General features: G+C 33.6%; 3 protein-coding genes across 3 annotated transcripts; all 3 read right to left on the bottom strand.

Moving 5' to 3' along the window:
• Positions 1-3,391: 3,391 nt before the first annotated feature.
• On the bottom strand, positions 3,392-8,548 carry LOC110681868 (putative disease resistance protein At1g50180). The gene is made up of 3 exons (XM_021858015.1): positions 6,656-8,548; positions 4,278-5,474; positions 3,392-4,184 (listed from the first exon to the last, which is right to left on the bottom strand). Exons 1-2 carry the CDS (start codon positions 8,332-8,334, stop codon positions 4,289-4,291), a joined length of 2,865 nt encoding a protein of 954 aa, XP_021713707.1. The 5' UTR covers positions 8,335-8,548; the 3' UTR covers positions 3,392-4,184; positions 4,278-4,288.
• A 2,054-nt stretch (positions 8,549-10,602) lies between these two features.
• Positions 10,603-17,887, bottom strand: LOC110681867 (ankyrin repeat-containing protein NPR4-like). The gene is made up of 5 exons (XM_021858014.1): positions 16,686-17,887; positions 13,805-14,320; positions 13,306-13,455; positions 11,867-12,312; positions 10,603-11,592 (listed from the first exon to the last, which is right to left on the bottom strand). Exons 1-5 carry the CDS (start codon positions 16,759-16,761, stop codon positions 10,984-10,986), a joined length of 1,797 nt encoding a protein of 598 aa, XP_021713706.1. The 5' UTR covers positions 16,762-17,887; the 3' UTR covers positions 10,603-10,983.
• An 847-nt stretch (positions 17,888-18,734) lies between these two features.
• Positions 18,735-22,614, bottom strand: LOC110681743 (polyamine oxidase-like). The gene is made up of 5 exons (XM_021857869.1): positions 22,500-22,614; positions 20,013-20,262; positions 19,634-19,789; positions 19,069-19,306; positions 18,735-18,908 (listed from the first exon to the last, which is right to left on the bottom strand). The coding sequence occupies exons 1-5, from the start codon at positions 22,612-22,614 to the stop codon at positions 18,735-18,737; spliced, it is 933 nt and encodes a 310-aa protein (XP_021713561.1).
• Positions 22,615-24,579: the final 1,965 nt, after the last annotated feature.

Genomic DNA, 24,579 nt, shown 5'->3' with positions numbered 1-24,579 from the left:
GTTTGACCCGCAAATACCGAACTAAAAAAACCATGAGGGTTGAGGTTCAGTCAGGGTCTTCTCTTTACCGTTAAAATAATTAATTAATTAAATAAATAAATTACAGAGTATATATCTACAGACTACATCCTTTTGTATGAAAAATTGAGCATCGCATAATTGCTTTCATTACATCTCATAAGAGCAGATTTGAGTAAATTACACATCGATGGATAATAATCATGATATAGTTAGAGAGTTTAGAGACTGAGGGTTACATAACAAAGTGCATCATCCTTATCTATCATTTTATTTGCATAATTAATAACTGAGAAATGTCACCCATTTTAGTTAGCTTGTCTGAGCTTTGTTTGAGTTAGTATCTGGCTGCCTATTCGGCTTAGCTAGCTGTAAGGTCCCGTTGACTAAACACGTAATTATCAATTGAACTAGTAAACTTCGTCAAGATTCTCTTTGCATTGCTAATCTGAATTAGACATTTTCAATATATTACGGAGTATTAGTTAGCATGTTGTTGCACGATTAACGAATTAATGGATTATTTTTCCCCTGCATCATATGGCCTTTCGATCGAGTAAAATTCAGAATGCGTTTTTTAATTTCAGACAAGATGCTGGAACCACGGTCCACGGCAGGATTGATGCTACGGAGTACATTATTGCAAAATCCAAAGCAGCACATGTATGTTTGCTTATATTTAAGAGGTAAGTTAGGTAACCATATCATTGTAGGTCGGCAAACCCTAAGATATATTGATAGGGGTCCTCATTATTCTCATCATTAATAATCGGTTGGTGCAATTGGGTATATCATGCGCATACCTGTATACTTCCTCAATTTTTTTTAGTTGATACCTTTCTATTATCAGGCTTGTCAACGTATGTTTTAAACGCTTAATAACTTCAATTATTAACATTGTAAAATTATAAAAAGTGGATAATAATAAAATATACTTATAGTCATATAGCGATTCAAACAAGATTCCACATGATTATAATTTTATCGTATCTATAAATCACAAAAACGAGTCAATATACTTATAGTCATATAGACGATTCAAACAAGATTCCATATGATTATAATTTTATCGTATCTATAAATCACAAAAACGAGTCAAAGTGTATTGCGTGAATAGAGTAAAGCTCAAACGGTGTCAACTAAAAAATTATTTAAAGCCAAAATATAAATATTATTTTATAAATTTAGGTGTCCAAAAAATTGCTCAATTTAAGGTTTTGGAGTCATTTTGCATACATTGACCTTTGAATGTCATATTTAAGTTTCAATTTTTCAATGGGGTGCGATGAATCAATAGCACCTAGATCCACCATCGTCCTCATTAAGAGGAAGATTTGCATAAAGAGAGTCGATTATGTCTATAACTTACCAAGTTACCAGTCGAGACTGTTTGATAATGGAAGCAAAGTCGTGTCATCAGCAGGAAAGCCCTTTAAAAAAAACAGAGAAAAACCCTTATGAAGAAGTTTATTTGAACTACTTATTTCATCATATCTATTTTTTTTAAATAATAAAATAATTTTCAAACAGACCTTGCTTCTTGTGTGCGGCTGGCCACGCTGTGTGTCCACTTGTAAATGAACAAAATATCCCTATAATATTGACGGAGTAGCCCCTGCAATACTGATTAGGTAATTTAACCCCTTTAACATTGTCGGAGTAACCCCCTTAAAAGTGATGAAGTAACTCTTGTAACACTAAGCAAGCACTTCCTTAACACTAACGAAGTAACCCCTATGGCGGTTGGCCACACGGTGTGGCCAGCCACATATAAGAATTTGTCAAATATTTAAGACATATAATTTTAGTAATTTTTTAAAAAAATATTTAATACTTCCTTCGTTCCATAATAATTGGGATGTTAGGATGGACACGTAGTTTAGTAAACTACAAACAGATTCATTTAAAATATTTGTTTAATTATATAATTATTCATTTTTGTATTTTTATGTTGCAAGAAAACAAGTGGGGGTAGGGTGGGGTTAGTGAGGAGAGAAAAAATATAGGAAAATATTATTTGTAGTCCTAGTTCATATTTGGTAACGTGTAAAGTATTGTGGGACAAATGGAGTACAAAATAAGTTAAGTTCAATTTAGACAATATAATAGAAATTCAAACAAATAACATATTTTCAAACAGAATAATATAGTTTAGATAAAATAAAATTTCGTACTTCCATTGTTCTCTCTTTTTTTTTTTTTTATTTTTTTTTTTACCTGACCTACTCCCTCGGATTCATTATTAAAATCCTGTTTTTCCTTTTGTGTATTCAAAATTAGAAGCCTATTACTATATATATATATATATATTTATTGACGAGGAGCCTTTTACTATTTACATATAGTACTTTTAACAATAAAACCCTCTTTTTTATTTATGACGTGTAAGTCATACTTTTTCTTTTTCTTTTGTACTTTTAACAACAATTCCCAACACTTTCTCTTTCTATCTTTTCAATAATTCTCAACCACTTTTTTCTTTTTCCTTATCTCTCTTTAACCCTACATGTATATTTTTAATTCTCCATAAGTAAAAATTATAAAAGATATATATTATGATAGTAATTATTGAGACGATTTAAAGATCTAATATCACAAATATGTTTTTCCTTACTTATTATTCACAAAAGACGGTTAAAGAGATGATAATTAGTGTAAAAGTCAAAGTGAGTTAAGTAAAAAAGAACGGAGGAAGTATAAATTAACTTAATATTATTTAGGAAAATTTGTGAGGAAGGTCTTTTTAAGTACACCTTTTTGTGACAAAGGCCCTTTTATAAAAAAAAGTGGCAGAAAAGGTCCTTATATCATGTTTAGGTTGTGAGGAGGGTCCTTTGACCATTTTCCGGCGTTGACTTTTTTATTTTCCGGCCAAAAAAAGTCATATCTAAGTTCTCTTTTTTCTCCCTCCTCTTTTACCTCGTTTTTCCCCTATTAAACCCTAATTTCTGAAAACAATTAACACTAAAACTTCAATTGTAATCCCATAAATTAAAATTGAAGGCTATTAAAAGTAATTCAAAGCTAATCCTCCCCACAATGAGAGAAAACAGGGAAAAAAGGGAACTTATTAATTCACGTGCTTTACACGTGGCTTTTTTTGGCCGGAAAATAAAAAAAAGTCAACGTTGGAAAATGGTCAAAGGACTCTTCTCACAACCCAAACATGATATAAGGACCTTTTGTGCCATTTTTTTTATAGAAGGGCCTTTGTCACAAAAATGTCTACTTAAAAGGACCATCTTCACAAATTTTCCTAATATTTAATAATTTATTTTCAATTTAAAACAGATGTATTGAACAAAGCCTTATTTGATAGATGAGTTATCGATTCAAGGCATTTAAAGAATTGTGATTTCTTGAAAAAAAAAAATAATTGCAAAAGTCAAAGCATGGTAAGATATTAAGCAGTGAATTAGTCTAATCCTCAAAGGTTAATTTTACAAAATGGGTTTGGCAATATGTACACATATATCATATACTATAAGATAGGAGTTGGACCGACCAAATATATCTTTTCATGTACCCACTTGATTGGAAGAGGGTAGAAGTTTGAAGCTTTATTTGGAATACCACCATATGACGCTTGATATATTGTCCACTCATGCAAGTGAAGAAAATATTTGCTCATCCATTTTAAAACTCAATTTTGACAAAATTAAAAAAGATAAAAAGCATTTTCAAACAAAAAATGTATACAGTAGATAATGTAAAATAGTTTATTAGTGTAAGTAGAATCAGGGGTAGTAATTACAAAAACCAGTTTTAATTACTGAAAATCTAATGTTTACATACAGTTTTAAGTAAATAAAAATTACTTTCACAAAATGAAGTTTAATTTTTTTTTTTTTAAAAAAAATTACACCAAAGAGTGAATTAGTAAAAAGCAGTGGTGAATCTTTTTGAAATATTTGAAGTACGAAAAAACACGAGTATTATTAAGCTCCATTTATTTTGATGGAAAACATATTACAATGTTAAAGAAAACAATTTTCAATGACAAACGTGATTGTGATATAGCATAGTTAGGGAGAACTTTGAGGATAGGAGCAGATTGGAAATTTGCACTGGATTTCTTGATCTGGAGGTCTGAGATCAAATACTGATAATTTCTTAGTTAATGCTCCGTAATCTTTTTTTTTCCTCGGTTTTTGAGTTTTAGCTCCCTGTAAAGAAGAAAGAAATTAAGGTTTTAATCAAGGTGTTATTCAAATCAGTTGGATATACTATGAATCTAATAATAGGGAGGAAAAACATACTCGATGATGGATTAGTAAAACAAATGTGTACATGAGTCCTTAACCCAAACGTTAGGGATGCGAGATACAATGTGAAAGTCTTCTCCTTCGTTCACATCCCGGAATCTTCTGTTGAAACTAGTTGGCATTGAGCGAACATCCAAGGTTTCAAGGGTTTTTATGGACTGTAACCCTTGTGGCAATTGTTTTAAATTCATACAAGAGATAATTGATAACTTCTTTAGACATGGCGTGGTGCCACTTTCGATTTCCCATTCTTTCAAATTTGGGAGACTAGACAATTTCAGCTCCTTAAGACTCTCAAACTTGATTTCCTTTCTAATAGTCCATTTTCTCCCCGTGAATGAGCCCTTGGATAGTCCTAGGAACTTCAAATTAGGCAGCTTCCCTAGAGTGTTCAAGGTCTCGGGTTCCTCGAGGTGAGTATAGTAAAGTTCTAATTTCCAAAGGCTGTCGGGGAATTTAAGGGGTAGTTGTGGTTTATCTAACGCTCTACCCATTAACCTTAGCTTTTTCAGATTATTTTTGGAGCTCAGCTTACTAAGGGACTCGGGTTTTAATGAAATGCTATACCAATCCAAACATAAAGCATAGAGATTATCATGCTCCTTGATGATAGAGCTACCGAACACTGCCTCTAATTGTGCTTCATCTGATATTCCTTGAATGTATAGCTTAGTAAGGCTGACACTCAACTTATTCATTTCTGTAAGCATCCATTCTCCTCCTTTTATACCCCACAAGGTTTGTAAGTGTCGGAGACCGTCGAACCTCATATCCGCCATCACGTTGGTCATCATTTCATTTGGAAGAAAAAGATGCCTAAGCCTCTCCAACCTCCAAAACACATTAGGCAATCTGATTTCATTATCGATAGTAACATCCCAATAATCAAGTGTAAGTAACTTGTGTAATTTCCCAATAGACCTGGGGAGTTGCTGGATGTTTGTGGACCTTATTCCCAAATACCTCAAGTGAATCAAGCTGCCTATTTCTTTTGGCATAGTGCCATTATAGGTTTTGATCCCTTTAATTTCTAATACCCTTAGCAATTTGAACTTCTCAAACACTAGGGCTAGGTCCACAATTCCCTGCTGATTATTCATTCTACTACCGTATTGTTTGCTTGTACTTGATTTTTGAGATAACATCAGAGATCTAAGGCCTGCATTATTCGGAAGAGCTCCAGCGCTCTTGCTGCAAGGATAATCAACAAATTACAATAGATTTGTTCAAGACTTCAACTCATGAAATTTCTATTTCTAAGGTCCCGTTTGGTTTGATTTAAAACATTTTCATGGAATTAAAGCATAAATTCAAGGAAAACTACCATTTTATACCAAAAATAAAGTAATATAATTTATTACTTGGAGAAAAAACTATAAACTACATAATCATTAAAATATTATGGTAGTCATAATTCAAACGATCACTATAAAAATTCAACGAAAATTTGCCAAAAATAATACAACATTTGGCCCATTCTTTTTTTAAAATACAATGGTGTACTAAAGCTTCGATTTTGTCTTATTATTAACACCCCTTAAAAGTTATATTATTACAAAATAATTCAAAGGTTGTATAATTAAAAAAGAACCGGCCAAGGGTTATATTATTTTTGGCAATTTTTTTTTTCTAATTTTTAATCATATTAGCCACAAAACTTAATTATTCATTTACTTAGATCATTACTACTTTCTTATTCAGGATCAAAGTGATCAACATGTCATCATTATTAAGAATACATTATATAAATATGAGTTTTAAATTAAGCCACTACAATTAATTAGAAATAGTATTACATCGCTTTTATATTATTCTAATGATGATTTGTGAAGATGCAGATGCTTACGTATTCTTGTTTGCTATCCTGTAATTATACTATTCTAATTGTAAGGTTAGCGTGGAAGCAACATATTATGAACTCGTCATTCCTCCTAAGAGTAATTTCCCCGTAATTTCCTGCTTAATCATAAGACTTTCATTCATTTGACAAAAACCTCTGGTACCAAACCTACCAACCATAATTTCAAAGGTAAAATCCGTGGTCTTTTTTCAAATTTTTTACTAATGTGCTACATACGAAGATTAAACGTGAATATATCGAATGTAATTGGGGTAAAACTCAAAGTTTAGCTGTATCAATATCTACTTATTGGTAATTGCTAGTTTAAGCTATGATAAAGCCATATATAGAGTATAGGAGAAAATAAATGATGCACGAGTAATATAAAAACAAGGGTTAGGAGGACATAGTAGTTATGTATGAGTATCGACTGCACCATTTTCCCTTAAGGCTTTACACCCCTCCCGGTGAAATAAACATGACAGTAAGTAACTTGAAAAATAAGAGTAAATGAACAAAAAAAAGAACATACCTAAGGTTGATAGCAGCTCGGCGTGAGTGAAGTTGATCACTATATGAAGGAAATAAGGTTAGGAAATCCAGCGTCCTGCCTATCTTGATACAAATATCCCTCATCATATCATGAAGCCGGAGTGTATTTGCTTTGTCCGTAAAGGTCTTGGTGACAATCTGAACCATTGTGTGGTTAACAAGCTCATCCAGGAGATCTTTAGCAGCAACTTCAGGGGTTTTACAGCCTTGTTGGTCCTTGACGAATCCTTCCGCAATCCACATCCTCTTCAGTACTCCAGCAGGGATGGTGGAGTCTTCTGACAACAGTCCCAAGTAAAGAAAGCACGGCTTCAAGTGGTGTGGCAGTTCGCTATAACTCAAGGCCAAAATATCATTGACCGGCCCATACAGATGAGAACCTTGTTCCCCTTTTAGTTGAGAGAATACCCTCTCCCATTCCTCAATGGACCCCTTTCTCGTAAGTAGCCGGCCTAAAGCCACTATAGATAACGGCAAACCTTTGCACTTTCCCACCATCTCCATTGCCAAACCCGGGTAATTCTTATCCAACCTTTTCCCATTCTCGCTTTTGGACAACATTTTTTTGAATAATTCCCAGCTGTCCTGTTGGCTAAGAGACTTGGTCTCATGGACAATAACCCACTTCAAGTGGGTGTCTGCACCTGCAGGCGATGGGAGGCGTCGACTGGTGAATAATATCTTAGAGGTGCAGGCTACACCGGGAGACGATGTTGGTGGTACTTGGAACAATTCGTCAATGATCCCCCTGAACGGTTCCCAGTCCCACACATCATCTAACACCACTAAACACGATTCTGTCCTGAACAATTTTTGGAGGGTTTTCAGGACCTTCAATGACACGTCACCACTATCACCTTGGCCACGATAAGATGGTAGGGAAGAAACGCGGTGGAGCTTTTTGACACTTCCACTACTACTGTTGCTGCCTCTGATAGATTGTACAATTCTGAACAACAATAGATGCTTATGAGAGGCATCCCAGTCTTGATTGAGCGTGAGCCATACCTTATAATTGAAGTGATTATTGACCTTTCGGTGGTAGTAGATGTTCTTAGCTAATGTTGTTTTGCCGGAACCACCTATGCCTACAATCGCAACAACATTCATCAAAGACAGATGAGGATCAGCATCATCTTCAATTTTTTTCTTAACCAACACTTTCACCAGCCTATCCACATCAGCGTCAATGCCCACAACAATGTCTTCATCTGCACCAATATCTGGATCGGTCTGCTGGTCGAAGTGTCGCGCATCTCTCACTGACCTCACCTTCTTGGACGACGACCCTTCCTTATTATTAAGTTTGGACTTGATATTGTTTACATCTTCTCGCAATCCTTGGAGCTTCTTTGAGGTCCGGCGGGCACGTATTGGGTATCTCAGACTACTGAAGGCCGTGCAGTCTGTGCCGGAGACTAAGCTATCGACCGAATCCTCCGCTTCATGAGCTATCTTTCTCAGCTCTGCGAACCAGGCATGAATCTGCTCGTTGTTGGCCATAGCTGGTCTGCTGTTTCTTTCAGCATCAACGAGGGACTTTTCTAATTCCTTAAGATCTTTGCATAGGGCATGTGCTTCACTTTTCACACTTGATATTAAAGCGTTAGAGTCCTCCTGGATGTTTTCGGCAGCAAGGGACACCACTACCTCCGCCATGTTGAAGATGGTACTTATTTTTATGACATCATTCAATTCTCCTCCCTCTTCTGCCGTGCATCAAAAATTTGAAATCAACGCAATAATTTAGGGTGGTGAAAATCAAAGTTTCCTCTATGCACACCTTTGATTTATAGACTACGAAATGTATATATGTAAAAGAAAATTGTTCTGATGGGACATACCTAGCTATCATGAATGATGCAATTTTTAGTCATGAAAGGTCACTATTTTTTTATTACTCCTCTATGTCATAGTTATCTTCATATGAATTGAAAGGCCTGTTAACTACCTAGACCACACCAATATCCTAAGAGCTAGAGGTAGTTTCACCTTACGTTTTAATTTATTAGAGCAAGTTTAGCCTCAAGTCTTAACACTTGGATGTGACATCATTTTTTATGGTCCTCATTAAAAAATGATGTCATCAAATTCTTGTTAAGACTCGCTAAGACTTACACAAATGTATCACTTTAGCCCTAAGACTTAGATATTTGACATATTATATGTAGAAAAGTGTTAAAAAAAAGGGATAATAAAAATAGTAGTGAGGTGGGTGAAGTGAGTCCCAATCTCAAGTCTTAAGTTTAGTACGTCTTGGAAAATCAAGACTCAACTTGAGACTTGCTTGAGATTTTTGAAGAAAAATGGGAAAGGTCTTAAGCTTATGTCTTTAGATTCAAATTGATGATGTCACCTCGTGCATCACTTTCCTTATTCAAATTATTATTTATTTATTTAATTATTTATTTTGATTCAAGGGAACGATAAAAAATATCGAGTTCAAGAAATGTAGTACTTATTGAGATGAATTGAATATACGAGTATTAAACAAGACATTACGCAATTTTATAAACTACAATTCTTGTACTCCATATATATTAAAATATATTCAAAATACTTTGTATCGAGTTCAATAAATGTAGTACTTATTGAGATGAATTGAATATACGAGTATTAAACAAGGCATTACGCAATTTTATAAACTGCAATTCTTGTACTCGATCCATATATGTTAAAATATATTCAAAATACTTTGTATTATATAGTGTTTAAATTCCAATTTGGATAAACAAAAAGAAATGAAGAAAGTAAAAAATTACTTTAAATATAGAATTAAAGCTCGAATACAACAATACCCTTGATGACTTAAGCACATATCGAACAAGAACTTAAACACTAATATGTAGTTCGTTGGTATCAAACCTTGCTTGAAAAGACTAAAATTTGGTTTGGGTTGGTTACATATATAAGTTGCATAATTGTATCCCTAACTAACTTGTTCGTGTTTATGAAACACCAAAGAACTACCCCCTCCATCATATAATTTGGTGCCTATTTCTCAAATAACACGGTAATTAAGGAGAATGGTTAAAATAGGAGAATATGCTAGGAGTATTGAAAATATAAAAGGACATTTTGTGAGAAACTACCTTTTAAAGCAATTTTTTTTGCGAGAAACTACCTTATAAAAAAATGTTGTAACAAACTACCTTATAAAAGCTAAATGTTGTATGATACTACCCTTGGTTGGAAAGTGAGAGTTGACTAAATTTTTCCGGCGTTGACCAAGTCATGTGCCGGTCACATGACATTTAATTCATCTTGGGTATTATATGGATAGGCTTGGGGGAAATGGGGAAAGATGAATTAAACGTCACGTGACCGGCACATTACTAAATTGAATTCATGCAAATGCAAACTAAATGGCCGTAAAACCTAATCAGATTTAAAAAGAAATTTCTGGAACTTTAATTATGAAAGGAAAAGAACAGGTCCTTAATTTATTCAAGTGGCATCAGCGCATCAACTCCTCAAGATGCATGCGGTTTTGCATAGTGATAGCGTTGACTCTTGAGAGGTGCTGGAGTTGGAGGCAAGTTATTTTGATCGTAATCAAATTTAATAATACTTGTAAATGGTAATTGATCTCGACAGAAAGACTACTAATTTTGCCAATTGGCTTGATATATAGCTTCTATTCAAAGTTTCAACCTGGTCCATTACGAATATTAGAGTGAGCTGGCCACCTTCGTACCTCATCTATCTTCAGCTGATTGCATTATTGAAAGTATTAAATTATATTTACATAATACTAAGTAATATAAAAAGGGCTCACTCTTGTAGCACCTTCCCTCCTAAATTACCTGGTATAATATATTATCCTGTATCTTAAGTTTACTAAACCACTTTAAATAAATTTTTTTTAAGAATAAAAACGACGCTAAATAATATAATAATACTACTTTCTATTAATAATGTTCTTAATATAACAATCATACCTTTATGTATTATTGCGCCCTCTATATCAAATGATTTTATTTAATTTTAACCTCTGGAAACTTGTAAAAAAAAACCTCTGGAAATTATTTTCCTTCAAATTAAAGAAGCTGAATTTGAAACTTAGATTAGAAGTACACTTGATCCAAGCGTCCTAAATGAGCATGGGCCGCACCTGTCATGAGTATCCACTTTATTAGTTCGAGGTGGTTCCACCCAAAATTGTACTTCATATGACACTTAGCTTAGCGTATAAGTACAACTATCTAATTTCTTCAATGTGGGATACACACCCCAACATTCCCCATGTAATAAACTTAAACATTTTGGTTTGTAGGAAGCAGGTGCTTAAAAAAAAAGAATAACTACTTAGTGAAGTTCACGGTCACTTTGCTTGCCAAAAATGCTAGGACCAATAGTTTTGTACTTAATCATATGATATAGAGGGCGCAATAGCACATACAAGGTGAAAGGCAGAACAAGAGCCGAACCCACCGGAATCACAACCTTAGCCCTATGAGGACCGAACACAAGGTAGATAGCTGAGCCAAAGGCTACCATCATGCTTATTATGGAAATGAAAAGCATGGTCATTCCAACGAATAATCCCGCTGGCAGTATCAATCTGAAGTCTTCTTCCGAGTAACGTGATGTTAGGATTAATAAAAACACAAGGATGGTACTAACTGAGGAGAAAAGAGAGATTGCATCTGCTACAGCAAATACACCAAAGGCAGTATGATTAAAAAATTGGGAAAGACCATCATTGCTATCACCTCCAGGAACTTTTAGTCCTGCATTGAACGCTACTGTTGCAATCAGTGTCGCGGCAACTGTACATGATTGCGCTGTAGCCTTCATCCATTTTTCCCCGTCTTTCATTAATTTTTCGTGTGACTCCCCAAAAACCATCCATGGGGTTTTTCCATCTTTATTCATTGCCTCTTTTTGTCCAGGCTGCACATATTTCTTCACTTCCTGAAAACATATACATACTACACATTATGAGTAGCTAAAAAAGGTTCCATTCCAAAATCAAGTAATTAACATAAAAAGAATATACTTTTTTTTTTTTTTTAAATCTCTTATTAATGAGCGACACTCACATGTGACTTTTCTTAAGATGGGTACTACGTACTATATTATATAATATTTATATGTATGCCCAACATTACAGGTAAGACAAGTATATTATAATCTTGTATCAACTAAGATTTAGAAATTAAAATGATAGAAGAATCAACAATCAAACCTTAAACCATTTTAACTCCCGTTGAACTTGTAAGGCTGCACCGGAGTCACGATTAAGCCGGTCCAAGGATGGTAACTTCCCGGCCAAATGTAATATATTATTATTATCTGGGTTATCTATATGTCTTGTAATTAGATTCTTGTACTCGCTCATTTGATATATGAGATTGAAAACATTTTCCCGGCGATGTAAGACAGCTAATTGAAACATGTTATGGTTCTCCTCATCTGAAGCCCATATTGCTGAGGGAAATACATCAACAATCTCTTCAATAATCTCATGAGTGCCTAACCTAGCGGCTATCAAAAGTGGTTGTTGGAGTAAAGAGAAAGCTTTGGCATCATCCAACTCTAATATCTCCGAGCATAAGCTTTTGACAAGCTCGAGGGCGTCATGTTGCATCTTATCTCTACGTCGGAGTTGTTTAATAAATTTAAGGATTTTAACTGCAACAACACAGACAAAATAATAATATTAGTTGTGTCAAAAAAAAAAAAAATAATATTAGTAATAATAATAATAACGAGCAGAAAAGAAGAAAAAAAAAAAAAAGGGAAAAGATAAGTGCTTGTTATAGCATTGAGAACTTGCATTGCATATTTCCACTCCCCACTTTCATGAATCATACACAGATCGTTAGTTAGGCCATTGCACCAACCCAATTTAATTAGAGACCTAGAGTTTAGCTGTTCCTTCAACAAAATGTAAATAGGGAGTATTCGGCCACATGGATCATGCATGTACTGGTGGGATACAATAATATGTGCACAATATAGTAGATCGTAGAACAGCAAAGGAGAAATTTTCTTCTATGCGAAAAGAGATCAATTTACAGAATGTACGATTTCAACTCAAATGTATGCTTTCAATTGGGGCGTACCATTTAAGAATGAGAAAATTGTCAAAAAAGCATCTTTTAAATGATCGACTTTTTAGAAAATGACCTTTTAAGTGAAAACTTGTGAAAAAAAGGACGAGCTATATTTTGTTTGTATGGAATACTTGTGTGAGCTTGCGACGTGGTCAATCTCGGAGCTCCGGCGTTCACCAACATATTAGTCACATGACTTATTTTCAAAAAAAAAAAAAATTCCCCCTTTCCCGACCCTCGTGAGAATATTATATGAAACGGTTAGGTTGAGAAATGATGGAAATTTGGGGAAAATTTTTAATTTTTTTTTTTTAAAAAAAATACATGACTAATACGTGATAGTCAACCCCGAAGCTCCGGTGTTGACCATCATGCAAGTTCATCCAAGTACCCATACAAACAAAATACATCTTAAAAGATAATTTTTCACAAATTTTCACTTAAAAGGTCTTTTTTTAAAAAGTCGACTACTTAAAAGGTTTTTTTCACAATTTTTTCCTTCAAGAATTCAAAATAATTTGTATAACAATAAGGATAACAAACCAAGACTTTGAAAAGAATAGCATACCGTGATAACGTATAAATATTTTCCACCAAGAATCGGCACCACTAGGAAAAACATTAGACTTCCTGGCTAGCACAGACAGGGGGGAACCCATACCATGCACTTCAGCTGTGGCCATCTCCGGGTACTTCTCAACCAAACCGAGAGCAATGTCTGATTAAACTCAAAGTGATTAGACAAATAATAAACATCATTTTTAACTCTCCCAATCTAGAGCCAAGGGCATTAGTAAGTACATTAGTTTGCCCCGGAAATACTTGTTACATTGTCTCAATATCTCATACGAAGTATTTTAACTACACTTACTTTGATATAGCCACAATGATATGGGGTTACTTGATTAATGTTATAGGGGTTAACTCGGTTAGAGTTATAGGGGCTACCTAGTTAGTATTATATGAGTTTCTCAACAAGTATAATTAATGTTATAGGATTACTCTATTTTTATACAAGTGGTTACATAGTGTGGCCAGTCGTATAGAAAACACATTGAAAAACTCACCAAAAAATTCGGCAGTAATAATATTAATTAGGAGTTTGCCGCCAGATTCGCCAGCATAAGGACAAGACTCCATATCATTTCTTGTAACTTCCAACAAATACGAAATCATTTTCTCATGGCCATACTGCGCTGCCCTATGAAGAGGCAAGCCTGATTTTCCAGAAATATTAGGCAACTCTGGATTTTTACTGACTAATAATTTAGCTGCTTGATCATTGCCAACCGCTGCAGCTACTGAAAGAGGAGTATCTCCATTTTGATCAGTGAGTGCCAAATCTTCAGGGGACATCCTCCTTATCAATTTCTCCACAAACTCAAGATGTTTTCCCGTGCCTACTGCAATGTGAAGTGCTGTTTCGGATTCTATGGTGATCTTAGCCATCAACGCTTCCGGGTCTTCATCCAAGAATTTCCTGACTTCATTCCAGTCACCTTTAATTACAGCTTTGTACAATGGCAGGTAACATCCTAGGTCCTTCAACTTGCTCTCCACTCGCCCTCTTGCACGCCGACACACTGGAGATGTCATTTACACCTTTAATAATAAGGATTGCATTGTTTGATGACATAATTAATTACTTGATTTTACAAATTAAGGTTAACTATATCTACCCTCATCATATTCCGTAAATACAGCTTTCCCAAAATATAGTCAAGAACAATTGCAATTCCGTAAATACAGCTAATCTTTTTTTAATTCCCAATCTACCGTCCACGTCACCGGTTCAGTGAGAATTTTTTTAAAAACGGGTTTATTAGAAAACCGCTACTTCAAGTAGCGGTGTGCTACTAAAAACCGCTACTTCAAGTAGCGGTTTTCTTAATAGAAACCGCTACTTCAAGTAGCGGTTTATATTTACTAAGTATTTTTACATTCAACTACGCATGGGAGGTAAAGGCTGGGTAAGTGACCTCCTTTCACTTTCCCCTTCTCCTCTTCTCTCTCTACGCCTCACTTCTCTTTCTCTCTCCTCTCCTCTTTCCTCTTCTCTCTGAACTCCTCTCCTCTTTCCTTCTCTCCTCCCTCCTTCTCTCTCCTCCGCCATTGGAGGTGCTGTCTACGCAACCTACGCATCTTGGAGGTGATGTCTGCCTTCTTTCTCGCCGGTGTCGCATGGTAATTCAGGTCAAATTCGACCATGAAACCTCTAGATCTAGAGGCTTCATGATCGAATTTGGCCGTATTAAACCAAATTCGATGAGAAATTAACATTCAATTTCGGTGTTAAGGTATGTTTTTTTTTTGTTAATTTTTGGGTGGTTGTTTGGTTAGGGTTGTAGATCTTGGTTTGGTTTGGGTGTGTTTGGGTGGGTTAAGGTGGGGGTTACTAGGTTGTGGTGGTGGTGGTTAAGTTGATTTGATTTCAATTTAGTTCCAGCAACAATTGGTGGTAGAGAACTCGGCACTTTTTTTTTTTATTATTGTGGGTGGTGGTCAAAAATCACTTTCCCCTTCTCTTTGTATTTTATTGATAGTTTTTTTTTAAAAAAATTACATCAAAAACCGCTACTTGAAGTAGCGGTTTCTATTTTATAAACCGCTACTTCAAGTAGCGGTTTTAATTTTATAAATCGCTACTTGAAGTAGCGGTTTGTTGCTGGACCGATAAAAAAAAAACCGGTTTTTTTCACTTAGCTGACGTGGACGGTAGATTGGGAATTAAAAAAAGATTAGCTGTATTTTGGGAATTAGATAAGTTCCCAACATTATTTAGGGAAAGAGCTCCCGAAATATTTGCATCACTTCTCTAGTAAAGTTGTCCTTTTTTTTCCTTTTCTTTTTTTTTTTTTTAAAGACGTTACACTTCTTTAATAACTCATCTGAATTAATTATAAATACTTCGTAATATTGCATGCATTTTGTTGCATCACTTTAGTCTCTAGTAAAGTTATCCAAATTACTGGCAACACTAATATATATGAAGGAAAATTTGTCTAAAAGGTACTTATATGTTTACTTTTTTGTGAAAAGGGGCCTTATATGCTCAAAGTGGTGAAAAAGGTTCTTATAAGTTACTTTTGTTGTGAGGAGGGACCTTGATATCGGAATATGACCACCGACTTCACTTTTCCGGCATTGACCATCATGCAATATGCACGTGATGTTTTAAAAATGTATTTTCCTTCTTTTTTTCTCTTGATTTTAAGGAAAGAGAAGGGATTTTGAGAGAAAATTAGGGGATAGTAAGAGAGAAAATGTGAAAACTTGGGGAAAAAAATGAACGAAAGGGCTTTTTAAAAACATCACGTACCATGTGAGTGATGGTCAACACCGGAAAAGTAAAATTAATGGCCATATTCCGATGTCAAGGTCCCTCCTCACAACAAAAGTGACTTATAAGGCCTTTTTCACCACTTTGAACATATAAGATCCTTTTTCACAAAAAAGTGAATATATAAGTACCTTTCTAACAAATTTTCCATATATGAAAGATACTTCTATTGGTTTTTGTAAAGCTTTACACTTTTTTAATAACGTATCTAAATTAATACTAAATAGTATTATTGCATGGATTATTGATGAAACGTGAAAATATTTTTGGATGTGCATGCGGTGTCACTCATGTGTGTGATACCCTTCCGACCCTCCCCATTGGCTAATTGACTTGACTTTTAAAAGGAATCTCTAAACTTGGATATACTATTGTAGTAGTAATACGAAGTATATAATAATCATGAATTCTGTTGATATGTGATCTAACTGCAGTTCTTATATGGTTGATATTGAATTTGATACATGCAATACTGATTCATTGATGAAAAACATTTTTTTTTTTAGGAACAATTGATGATAAACATGGTAAAATAAGTGAAATTCCAAATCTAAACTAATTATTGTTCATATTTATAAGTGAAAATTTGTAGAAATGAACAAACTTACAGAATCTAGCGCTACCATTGTCACTCTCCTGGCCACGTACGACTTCGGGCCGTGATCTTGATGACCAAGCTCCCATGAATCGGTTATGTTGATATCTCTATGACTCTAGCTGAGTAGTGAAAGAGAGTAGAGTACAGTATTTTGAGCTGTTTTTCAAGACAAACTGAAACAACTAGCACAAATGCTGTTGTTGACTCTTTATAATTGTGGCATGCGTTATTAAATAGGTCATAGCTAATGACAGCACATTTCAGATTTGTAATTGCATAATTAAACTAGATTGATTAATATAAAAATAAAACTTGTTAGAGGTACTTAAAAAAGGCTTTAATTGACAACCCATTAATATCAAACAAAAAATTAAGGGCTAATTTAATGGGCCAAATTGTTAGAAAGAATAAACCCAATTTTTTTTAAAAATTAAAACGAATTAATAAAAAAAAAATATATCCAATTTCGTTCATCCCCTCTTTTCGATGCTCTGAAGAAAAAATAAAAACCCTAAAATTGTTCAATTGATTTACAAATTCTTGCATATTTGATTCGTTCCTAAGAGTAATCTAATCAGCATTTTCGAGCTTTCGAGCATCCAAATTTAGTAGCTGCGACGGTGGTAAGGGTATGACCACAACGAGGATCAAGCGCATCTTCGTCGGAATCCCAAAACGATTCTTATGGATTGTACGTAGTAGTAGGTTGCAGCCATGGCTTGGACGCCATTGATGGAGAAGAGAAGAAGTGGAAACCCTAGGAGAGAGAAAATGAAGAGAAATTGTATGAGTTATCTTATTCATGGCGTTGGTTTGGTGGTGCTAGAGGTGGTTGGTACCTTATATACAGTGCATTAAAATTCCAATTCACAATCACAATTTTTTATTTTAATTAAACCAAATTGAAAAGATGAATCAGGAATTTTGGGGTTTTATTTTTGTTTTTTAAGTAATATTTATATTTTATATTTTCTGGGTTTTTGATGTGAATATGCATTGCTATTTTTTGTTCATGTTCATATTAGCAGCTAAATGGAAGTATGTGGGTAAAGGCCCGTTAATGGCCCACTTCACTTATACCCCAACCCTAACCCGACCATGACCTTTATTGACCCTAACCCGACCCTCACCCACTAAATAATCATCATGACCCGCAATCAACTTGCCCCGCTTATGACCCGCAATGACCCGCCCAATAACCACCCCTATATATCATATATATAATAGTGTACTTTTTGTAGTTTTGTTTGTAAATAGATATCTATGTTTTTATTCTACAAAAATTATTTTTACTTATTCTCTATTATTTTTATAAACTAAATAATTAGATCTTATTTTAAAGAACTTTTTTAAATGAATTTTATGATGGAAATAAAACTAAATTATACGATATTCATTAAAAGTTATGATTATATTTATTAAAACTAAACTTATTTTGCTTGCATGGCATTTAAGTTAACTATTTCTAAAATAAATTAATAACTCTTAATTTAATTGGTTACAACTAAAATTTGTGTGATGCACGGTTTGTTAGTATTTTTTAAAAAATAATTTTTCATATTTATGTGATTAAAATTGTTATTATATTAGTTTTAAAATATTAGATAAAATTCCTAATTTCAAAAGATAATATTTTGTATTTAATTAATTTAAACTTTAAAATCTCATTCGTCAATTTTGCTTACGTGTCATTTGAATTATTTAATTGTAAAAGAAATTAATAATCTCTTATTTAATTGGCTCTTAAATTTATAATCCTACATAGCGCGTTAAGAAAATTAAATCCTACGTGGCTCTCTAAAAGCTCGGGGAAAAACTCCCCTTTATATATATACTAGTTTTGTGCCCCGGCGATGCCCGGGTAGTTTATGGACTTTTAAGATAAAATTATACTATTATGATTCAATTTGATTGAAAATAGAATTCTAAATTAACTATTTTTGCTACAAAGTCAATCTATATTGATACTTGGCGAAAAATTAAAACACTAATACTGGTTGATTCCAAATTGGTTGAGTTGGTACTATAACAATAATACTGGATCAGAAATATGTGAGTCTTACTTAGCTAAAGATAGAATACTTACGGGTAATTCTGGTTTAAAAGAGATAAGATCGCTTTGGAGAACACCAATACTCGGAGATAGAATGACAGCTTGGCCTGTGTATACATTGCCGTCTTCTGTTTGTGATGTCACTAGTCCACTCTTTGAGTAATCAACCTCTTTCACAACCTGTTAAAATTCACGATAGATAAATGGAAACTATCATTTTATTTGAAGATGAATGAAGTTATTAATTGATAAATTAAAGTTGCTTAAATTAGATTTTCAAAATAATAATTATTGTTGTCTAAAACATAAGAACATGTAGTAATTTAATATCTAGGTATACCTGTTTAAAGATGAGCCGAGGGTCATTGACAGTATCATTGGTGTAGGTGAGGTAAGTTTTGGCAATTTCATGAACAATGCTCTCGAATCCTCTAGAGTCAGCTACGAAGTACTCACCCTCACCAAATAGACTAAACTCTGGCCTTGGAATTATATGCTTAAGACTTGTTACCCTAGGTGCCTCTGCTTGCTCGCCGTCGAAAGAGTAGAAGTCAATCATCTTTTCAAGGTGTTTTGGGCTCCCTGTATATCCAATATTTCAATCACAATAATATCATCCGTAAATGTCACATGTATTATATAAAACACATGAAATAGTAAGATCGTATTAAATTTATATTAACCAGTATTTTTCATATTTTTAACCTATATTCGAGAGGATACATATGTTTGCTTGAGGCCAACATATTTTTTTTGGTCTTTAGAGCACCACAAGGGCGAGGGTGAGAATCGATCCCATAATCTCTTGGAATCGGAAAGGAAGCTCTAATCACTTGAGCTATCCCACACTCTCATACGCCAACATATATATGGACTATGAAGTATCTAGAGTATGACAACATTGCTACCTTCTATTAAGACGTTCAGCTGCCAAAAGAGACATATCATCATCTTTCCCTTTCTCAACACTAAACCTTTCTGATATCTCTTCTGCATACTCTTCATTACTCTCTGCCATGTCTAATGCTGCATCCACCTCGACTTTTGAATACAGTCCACCCCTTTAAGACAACAATAATAAAACAATGAAGTTAGTACATATTTACCAATCAATAGATGTTAGTTGTTTAGGCTTTGTTCTCTTTAACCGAGAGTTAACTACATACATCGATGAGACGATGACCCTATATATAATACCAACGACAAAATCTTAGTCTCAAAATAATTGACTCTGAAATAACCAATACTAGTTATAATAATTTATTTACAACTTAATCTACTCACTCTTGCTTGTAGGTGTTATATGAGACAATGCTGAAGTCCGAGTAAAAAGACTTAAGCTTGATTTGCTTGGCGATCTCATACATGGGATTCTTAAGGGGACCTTCTGCGCCGTGAAGCCAATTTGCTCCCTTCTCAACAATATGGCCTCCAAATTCAGTCTTGTGAATCCTACCACCAATCCTATCGGTTGCTTCCAAAATGATAAAGTCCTTGATGCCTTCATCATACAGTTTCTTAGCTGCTGAAATTCCTGATATTTGTTGTAGAAAATAAAGTGCATTATCAAAATTAAAACCCGTATGTTATACTACAAATATAATAACTCTTATGAGAGGAAGGGGGTTTGGAGCAGTGGCTTCAACCCCACCTTTGATCCTTGTGGTTAGAGGAAGAAGCATAATAAGGAATCTGTAAAAATTAGTTTAATAAAAATAATTTCAATTGGGCAAAATCAAAATAAAGTGAAGTGAATGTATAGCTAGATTTTATTTCCCTATCTTCAACCAAAAAAAAAAAATTTTATTTCCCTATAGTTATATTTAACCGTTGAATTGTATTATTTTATTCTACAGTAGAAAAAATTATTGTTTTACACTATAAAGAATGAGCCCTTTCCCTAAATAATGCTAGCAAAACACCTAATTCCATAACCACAGTCTCTTTTACAAATATTCCCACTTTACCGTCCACGTCACCGATTTAAGGGAATTTTATTATTTAAGTGGAAAAACGCTACTTGAAGTAGCGGTGTACGTTGGAAAACCGCTACTTAAAGTAGCGGTTTATACTTACTCATAACCGGTTTCTTGTTTAATAAACATCCACTACCATAGTACCATTTATTCAAGCAGCAGGGATTTTTGCCTCAACTACGAAGAACACCTCCACCCTTTCTGGTGGTGCTCCTCCCCTACCGCCGCTGGCTTCTTGCCACCCTACTGCCGTCGTTTTAGCCCCCCCAACCCTGTCTTGGTGCTGCTGTAAATTAGGGGTCATATGAAGAGTTATTTTATATACCCTAAGTTTGTTTTCACCTAATTAACTTGTTAATTTTGTTCTTATTTTCATTTTATATAATAAATTTGACAAATAATAAGCATTGATTTTGGAGATTGTATATAATGGTGAGTTTATAAGAACAACAAGAATAAAGCTTGCGAGTTATGCGACTGGTTTTCATGTTGAAACCCACTACTTTGTTTTGACATAAACCGCTACTTCAGGGCTTGTTTGGTATCGTTTTTTGTTTTCAGTTTTTTGTATTTTTGAAAACTAAAAACCAAAAACAGGAAACAAGAAAAAGGTGTTTTCACTTTTTGGTTGTCAGTTTTCAAAATTATAATGATTTTAATAAGTTTAACTAATTTTTTATTCATTATGTGATATATATCATATAATTTAAAAAAACAAAAAAACAAAAAACAGAATACCACAATGATGCCAAACGAACCCTTAAGTAGCGGTTTCTATTTTGAAAACCACTACTTCAAGTGGCGGATTTCTTATATATATCGCTACTTCAAGTAGGTTTATAGCTAAACAAAAAAAAAAAAAAAAAAAAAAAAAACGGTTTATTTCTTTTAGCTTACATGGACGGTATAATAGGAATTAATAAAAGATTGACCGTAATTTAAGAATTGAGTGTTTTGCTAGCATTATTTAGGGAAAGGGCTCATAAAGAATACTTCAAATTTAATAAGCTGAAATTTACTTTAATTAAAATCGATCACAACTATTGTGCGTCCCTAAACTTGTATGAATAATGCAAAAGGTATGTATGGAAAAACATAAAATTAAATTAAAACTCATGAATTAATAATGAGATAATAAAGTTAAATAAAATAAGTAAAGTTGGCCAAATAATTACGTAATTAATTCAGCAAAATTATAATGAGAAGAGCAAAACTTAAAACAGAATAAAGAAAAGGTATAGTACAAGATCTAAAAAGGCCCCGTCAAGAAAAAAAAAAAAAAAAAGAAAAAGAAAAATCTAAAAAGGCAAATAATTGTGAATATGTAAGTACAACCGTACCCTAACTGACATTGAAATAAATGAAGCAGCATACAACTAGGTTAGTTCGTTAATTAATTAGTAAAGGTCTTGTGGGGGTAGTACTATGATCGAATCCCTTTTTTGTTCGTCTGATCAAAATTAATTTTATGTTCAAATTATAATTAAATAATTAAACTATCAATTATAATATTTAGTTATGGATTGAGTCTATAAACACCTCGTTAAGAAATATACTATGTTATATGTTATATGTTATTAAACATAAACAATTTATAATTTTCCATGTAGTACGTATGAGATGTAACATTTTTTTTAAAGATGGGATAGACGTTAATAAATTAAATATGCTTATATGCATTCACAACTGCACTGTGCATACTATGATCTGTAACATTATTTTTTAATAAAATGAAGGGAATAACTTATTATTATTTCGTTCTTTAGAAAAGCTAGTAATGAAAAACGTGTCTCACCGGACATTCCAGCTCCAACAATGATGACTGAAGGGAATGAAGCAGCAGAAGCAAGAGTAACTAAGAATACCATCATGAAGATCAAAAGATGAAACTTCATTGCTTCACCCTTCATTTTTTGCCCTAGAAGGAAACTTTTAAGAAAATACGAGTAATAGAAAAAGGAAAGTGGTTGCAAAGTATTGCAGTAACGGGCTATAACGTATCTATATTTATAGGCCACTTAAAAAATGAGAATATCAAAATGTGGGGTGGAATTTAGAGTTGCGACGTAGCACTGTATATTATAAGTATTTTAATGAATTAACGGTAATAAATAATGATATGTACTGTATTTAATGAAAATACTACATATAACTTATTTTCAGCTCTTGATAGAACATAAAATATATTCATGGGCTTTAACCATCAGGTTAAACTTTTGGTTGAGTTGGTCCTCTAACATGGTATTAGAGTAAGCGTGACACAAATGTTACGAATTCGAATCTCATCCGCCCATGCGAGGGGGAGTGATAGAGTATAAAACATATTCTCAAGTCTCAACCATCCTCTTACGTTAAAAAAATTTTATGGAAATGCATATCACCAAAGTCCTACTATACCGCTATACGTCTATATTCGTTATTCGCGAGCGATACAAAGTAATTACTACTCATGACCACAAATTTAATTCTCACCAAAAAAATTAAATTAAAATGACCACAAATTAGATTTGTGTTTCGTTCTTATATCAATAATGACTAAGACCGTTGTAATTATTTTTGGAGACCTGTTCTAAATTAAAAAAAGGGACCCTTGAAAATTATATACAATTTTTTTTTTTAAAAATCTATTAGTTAGGCAATGCACAATTTCTCTAGACACTACAAATTAAAAATGCTATTGTAGTCTTGTATAACAATTATATATTCAATAAGCAAAACTAATTTTGGATATTTTATTCAGGTTGATAATAGCAACTAAATACAATTCAAACAAATAAAAATATTAGCTTAACTTGTACTTTTTCCGTTTTTATTTAGTTGACACTTTTAATTTAGACACATATATTAAGGAGAAGAAGAAAAATGAGAGAGAATTATATATAAAACAAGTGGTGTACACTAATAAATGCAAAGTATAAAACTTATCTAAAAAGGAAATGTGTCAACTAAAAATAAACTTCCTAAAAATAAAGGAATACATGTCAACTAAAAAAATGGAGAAAAATGGAGGTAAGTACTAAACTTCACCACAAATACTCCCTTTGTTCCAGAATACATAACACAGTCGACATTCACACATGCCAATGCAGAGTAGTGATAGACCACTACCGAGTATGGGCTCGTTGGGCCCATACTAGGGGCAAAAATATAATTTCACGTATTACTTACACATGTTGTAAAAATGCAGTATCTCTCCTTTCAATAACAGTAGTTAAATTAAGAATAACAGTATAAAAACCAAGAGTAACAGTACACAAACCAATAATAATATTATAGAAATTAATAATAACTGAGTACCGACAAAAAATTATCGGCGTCAATTTCAACCGAACTCAGCGATTTCCAGCATAGAACTCACAGTTTTTAATGGCTAGAGTCATAAAATTGTGTCTCTCGTTTTTGGGTTATTTTTTTTTGGGTGGTTTCCGGTGATTTTTAATAGAGGTAGTTGCGTGTTTTTGGATTTCGACCAAGGTAGTAGCAGGTGGGATGGGCTTCTTGCTGTCGGAGGTGAAGGTGTGATGGGCGGAGGTTTGGTTGGCAATGGGAGCTATACATGGAAGTGGGGAAAAGGGGTTAAGGAAGGAAGAAGATGAAGAGGAAAGGGAAAAAAAGGGAAAAGAAAAAAAAAAATTGTGGTATTAGGCAGGCCCATTTCTGAGATTTCAGTGGCTTAGGGCAAAAACATAAATCGGGGCCCTAATTTACATATACTATATGAAATTTTAAAAAATTGGGTATGCAAAAATATTTTATTATGATCAATAATCTTTAAAAACATCAAATTTCATAAAACATTGAAATTACATTCCCGTAACTCTCGTTAAATAATTACACCACCCGAACCATTCAAACCAAGTATCCAACCAATCCAT

Source organism: Chenopodium quinoa, unplaced genomic scaffold (assembly GCF_001683475.1).
Source record: "Chenopodium quinoa cultivar QQ74 unplaced genomic scaffold, ASM168347v1, whole genome shotgun sequence".
Classification (NCBI taxonomy): domain Eukaryota; kingdom Viridiplantae; phylum Streptophyta; class Magnoliopsida; order Caryophyllales; family Amaranthaceae; genus Chenopodium; species Chenopodium quinoa.
Note: the sequence above shows the minus strand (reverse complement) of the source record. Positions and strands in the feature narration are given on the sequence as shown.